At 41.5% G+C, this 5,000-nt stretch overlaps 1 protein-coding gene across 1 annotated transcript in view; it reads right to left on the bottom strand.

The window, feature by feature from the left end:
• LOC138043453 (E3 ubiquitin-protein ligase DZIP3-like) overlaps window positions 1-5,000 on the bottom strand; it is a 27,527-nt gene that overhangs the window by 13,166 nt on the left and 9,361 nt on the right. The window contains exon 4 of the mRNA XM_068889724.1: window positions 4,620-5,000. This exon is cut by the window's right edge and continues 270 nt beyond it. Coding sequence (XP_068745825.1) covers window positions 4,620-5,000 — 381 coding nt within the window. The remainder of the gene's footprint in view (window positions 1-4,619) is intronic.

Below are 5,000 nucleotides of genomic sequence, written 5' to 3'. Positions count from 1 at the left end.
CCTTGGATAAGCGGAGAGTCATGGCAGCTAGTAGATCAACGGGATGCCATCAACAAGAAGATTTTAAGCACTCATTCAGAAAGGGTGAAGAATCAACTAAGAGCAAAATATGCTGCGAAGAACAAGGAGGTGAAAAGGAGCGTCAAGTCTGATAAAAAGAAGTGGCTGACCAACATCGCTAGCCAAGCTGAAGAGGCTGCACGAAGCCAACACATGAAAACACTGTACTTGCTAACAAAGACACTTAGCAATGGCAGCCAGAGTCGTCAAAGCACTTCGGTGATGAACAAGCACGGAAACCTCCTCGGCAACAAAAAAGATATACAAGACCGATGGACGGAACACTTCAAAGAGGTACTGAACAGAGAACCACCACAAAATCCAATAACCATCATGGATGATGACGAAGAAGAGATCGATTTCCAGGAAGCAATAGAGATCGCAGACACTGAGCCAACACTAGGCGAAGTAAAGGAGGCAGTTAGAAAATTGAAAAGTGGGAAAGCACCTGGCATCGATAACATCACCGCCGAGCTATTGAAGACGGACATAGAATTCTCGGCATGTACTAAAACCCGAAACACCGGAACGAAACCACCGAAGCAAGCGGAACCGCCGAAACCATCGAAACACCGGAACAAAACCACCAAAACCACCGAAACAACGGAACGAAACCATCGAAACGAAACCACCGGAACACACGAAACAGCTATAAAAACTTGAACAAAACCATCGAAACTGACTCGATTGCAGTATAAAACTTGACCTCCGGGCTGATTGTCGCTCAGTATCATGAATAGTTTCTCGAATGGTCTGATGGTTTCCTTCAAGTTTCCTGATTCAGTTGCTCTTTAGTCACAATCTTTGCAGATTCCCGAAGCACACCAGAAGATTCTTTCATTTCATTATTTTTCCTTTATTAACTATGTCAAGCAATGATGCGCACACGGCGAGCAAGTGAAAACGAGGTTGGAACAGTGCAAAGACCAAGGCAACAAACAAAAATACGGGGTGTCGACAAAGTTATGATAAAAGAATGTTAACGCATTTGTAAATTATTGTATTATTGAAATGTACTTTCATTTCGAAGAGATAGTTAATGGTGGAGACCGAATTTACTAAGTCTATTGTGAGCTTGTGCAGAAGGGAATAACTTTGAACAACGCGACTAATTTTACTTACAGTGAAACTACATCACGAGTGAAAGAATTTCAGAAAATCTCGCGATCTGCATGGTCATTTTGCCTGTTTCGATAGCTGTTTCGGTGGCTTCGTGTGTTCCGGTGGGTTCGTTTAGATGGTTTCGTTCCATTGTTTCGGTGGTTTTGGTGGTTTCGTTCCGGTGTTTCGATGGTTTCGTTCCGATGGTTTCGTTTCGGTGTTTCGGGTTTTAGTACATGCCAGAATTCTCAACAATAAAGATACACGAGCTGTTGTCGAAGATATGGAACAGGGGCACCCAACGAGAACGTAGTTCAAAACCACTTAAAACTAGCATTATTATTAAACGTATTTTAGTATTTAAACGGTAGATATAGGCATATTTTTATCCCCTACAAAGTTTTCATCTGTTCGGATTTCCTAGCTGAAAGTCTAGTGATCCGAAAATTCTAGGTATCAAAACTTACCATTTCGAAAATTTTAGCCAGAAAAAAGGCTCCCGAAAATTCTAGGTGACCTTTTTAGGGTAAAAATCCGTTAAAAATGGGCAATTATACCATTTTTCAGATGTTCGAAAATCCTAGGAGAGGCAGGCAAGCAAGAAATTTTACAACAAATATTCCGAAAATTCTAGATCTCAAATCGTCCTCCGAACAGATATTTTCCGAAAATTGACGTTGGGTGCCCCTGATGGAAGTTCGAGGTTATTCCAGAGGCTTGGAGGAAAGGGTTGATAATCAAATTACCAAAGAAGGGTAACCTAAAGGAGAGTAAAAACTCAAGAGGCATAACTCTATTGTCCATAGTTGAAAAAATTCTAGGTCGTATTGTTATTGACAGAGTGAGAAGTGGAGCAGACAAAAGACTCAGGCAGGAGCAAGCTGGTTATAGGCAAGGGAGAGGAACAACAGAGCAAGTCTTCATTCTGAGGAATATCATAGAGCAAGCAACTATATATGTGAACTTTATAGATTTTGAGAAAGCTTTCGACTCGGTACACCGGGACAGCCTATGGATTATCATGCGGAAGTACGGCATCCCCCAGAAGATCATAAGGATAATACAGCTGTTTTATGCGGATTTCCAATGTGCTGTAGAGAACCAAGGAGAGAGAGGTGAATGGTTCAATATTAAGACCGGTGTAAAACAAGGCTGCAACATGTCTGGATTCCTCTTTCTTATAGTGATGGACTGGATAATGAGAAGAACTGTTGGCAAGGGGAAAAACGGCATAAGATGGAGACTAACAACAAAACTGGATGACCTAGATTTTGCAGATGACGTAGCATTACTATCCTCGTCAAGAAATCAAATGCAAGAGAAAACCTCAAGAATGGACAGGGAAGCCAAAAGGGTCGGCCTAAAAATAAACCTTGACAAGACCAACGTCATACCAATCAATGCGAAGAATCAAGTACCTATCAGCATAGTGGGTAAAAACATCAAAGAAGTAGAAGAGTTTACCTATCTTGGTGCCAAAGTCAATAAAGAAGGAGGTGGGATGGAGGATTTACAGAAAAGACTTTCAAAGGCAAGAGGGACATATATTAGGCTAATTAAGATCTGGAACTCCAGGAGCATCTCAAAGAGAACGAAGATGAAACTGTACAAGACCCTCGTCTTGCCTGTATTGATGTATGAATGTGAGACCTAGAAAATGAACAAGAGCTATGATGACGTTCTCAACGTGTTTCAAAACAAATGCCTCCGGAAGATTCACAACATACGTTGGCAAGATCACATCACCACCAAAGAGTTACTAGCCAGAGCGGAAATGTCACCAGTGAGTCAGGAAGTAAAGAGAAGAAGATGGAAGTTCATTGGCCACATTCTAAGGCAGGACAGAGCGAGCGATACAAGGACGGCGTTAAATTGGAGACCGGAGGGAAAAAGAAAGAGGGGGAGACCAAAGACAACGTGGAGAAGGACCGTTGAGAGGGAGATGAAAGAAGGAGGATGGGGTTCGTGGGAAGAGGTGCGGGACGTTGCGGTAAACAGACAGACATGGAAAGCTTCTGTGGAGGCCCTATGTGCCACCTGGCACGCGGAGGATAGGTAACAGGTAACATTGGTAAAACAATGACCTGTGATTCCGGATTCCAGATTCCGGCTTTTAGGACAACCCTTTTGAAACAAACATATTTGCTATTAGAGGCAATCTTTCAAAAAACTCTTGGCTGTCACATTTCCAATTATTTTTTTTTTACCTGAAGACTGTGCAGAGAACAGAGATCACTGTCGACTTAACGTGTTCAATTCCTTCTCTGTCTTTGTTGAACCCATAAGTTAGCAGAGAATTTTCCATTTGGCTTCAGTGTTCTACATAACAGCACACTTGGTAAAATATTAGAAATACAGGTCACTTTGATTTCGGCTCAACGGGCGATAGTTGTTGTCGAAGTCCATTACTCCTCACTTTTAAGATTCCAGACATTTATTTTTCACCGCCTGTCTTATTTAACCAATTGACGGAATCTTTTGTTTAAAGATGCACTAAAACGCCATGCGTGTTACAATGACTTTCAACGCCATTGCAGGTTTAATAATTAAATGTTCTCCTGTGTGCACCAGGGAAATCTACGCATTACCACAGTCCCCTCAAACCTAACAAAATACGCACAGAAGACTCTATGCACAAAGACACCACTTAGCAGGCAAGACTTTTACCGACACGGGAAAAAAATAAAAATAAAAAAACCACAAAATGAAACCCAGATTCCCACCCAGTATAAAACTTCGATGTCGAATATAAAAATAAAAACTCAAATTTGAAATTTGGATGTCAACTTCCGAAGTTGAATTTTGGCTGACATATTATACAAAAAACAAAAAAATGTGGAACCCACTGAACTTTTTCTGCCTTCAAAGCCCCGGTTTCTGGAACTTTGCAGCGTTTCGATTATAGCCATATGGCCAGAGTGGGCAAGAGAAATCTGGTTGACAGCAATTGAAAGCCCGTTTGAACTACTTTCTGTTGCTAAACCAATCAGAGAACTTGTTAGAACTGGCAAGTTCATGAAACCAATCGAATTGCTAGGGTCAAAGTCTGACTATGACAGCATCCCATTGGACCGGCTTTCTCAAATAACTCAACGGCCTGTACCAGAAGTTTTTCTTCGCCTGTTCCGTCGCTCTGAGAGAGAAAAACCTCTGGGCCATCCAGGGTACTGTAGGAGTTGATTTGAGCAAACTAACTTCACCCCTTTCACTGAGCTTTTAAGTGCAAGAAATGCAGTTGCATGTCTTAAAAAAAGATCTGTTTTCGTACAGTTTTGGTTCTAGCAAAAATAATAATTATTATAGCAGGCAAGTCAACATTTTCTGTAGTTTTCCCTGTTTCATCTCTTGGCAGGCAGAATTCTCTTAAAGCTGAACAACCCTATGTATTGGCAAGATGCACAAAACACCTTAAATTCACCAACTTCTAATGGCATTAACTCCTTTGAGATCAAGCATACCTTTTAGCTCATCAAGCTTCTCCTTGGTGTTATCATCATCCTTTTTCCACTGCTTTAGTAATTCTCGATAGTGCTCCTCAAAATCAGGATCCATGCACTCAGTCTTCAGTCGGCTGATCGCACTGGTATAAGTTGTTCCAGATCTAAGGGATAGCAGTGCATGACTTATATCCTGCCATAACGTATTGAATGTTGCATCATTAACAGAAGCTTGGCTGGCATGAGCATAGACTTCGTTTCTGTAATACTTGATTCTTGCTATGTTTGCCTCAGGACTTGTATCACCAGGAAGAGGAAGATTGCCCCAGCTTCCAGTACTGGCAGGAGGACTCAAACCACATATATTTCGCAGCAATACCACCAGAAGTGTAATGTCAAAGC

This window comes from Montipora capricornis, chromosome 3 (genome assembly GCF_036669925.1).
Source record: "Montipora capricornis isolate CH-2021 chromosome 3, ASM3666992v2, whole genome shotgun sequence".
Classification (NCBI taxonomy): Eukaryota; Metazoa; Cnidaria; class Anthozoa; order Scleractinia; family Acroporidae; genus Montipora; species Montipora capricornis.
Note: the sequence above shows the minus strand (reverse complement) of the source record. Positions and strands in the feature narration are given on the sequence as shown.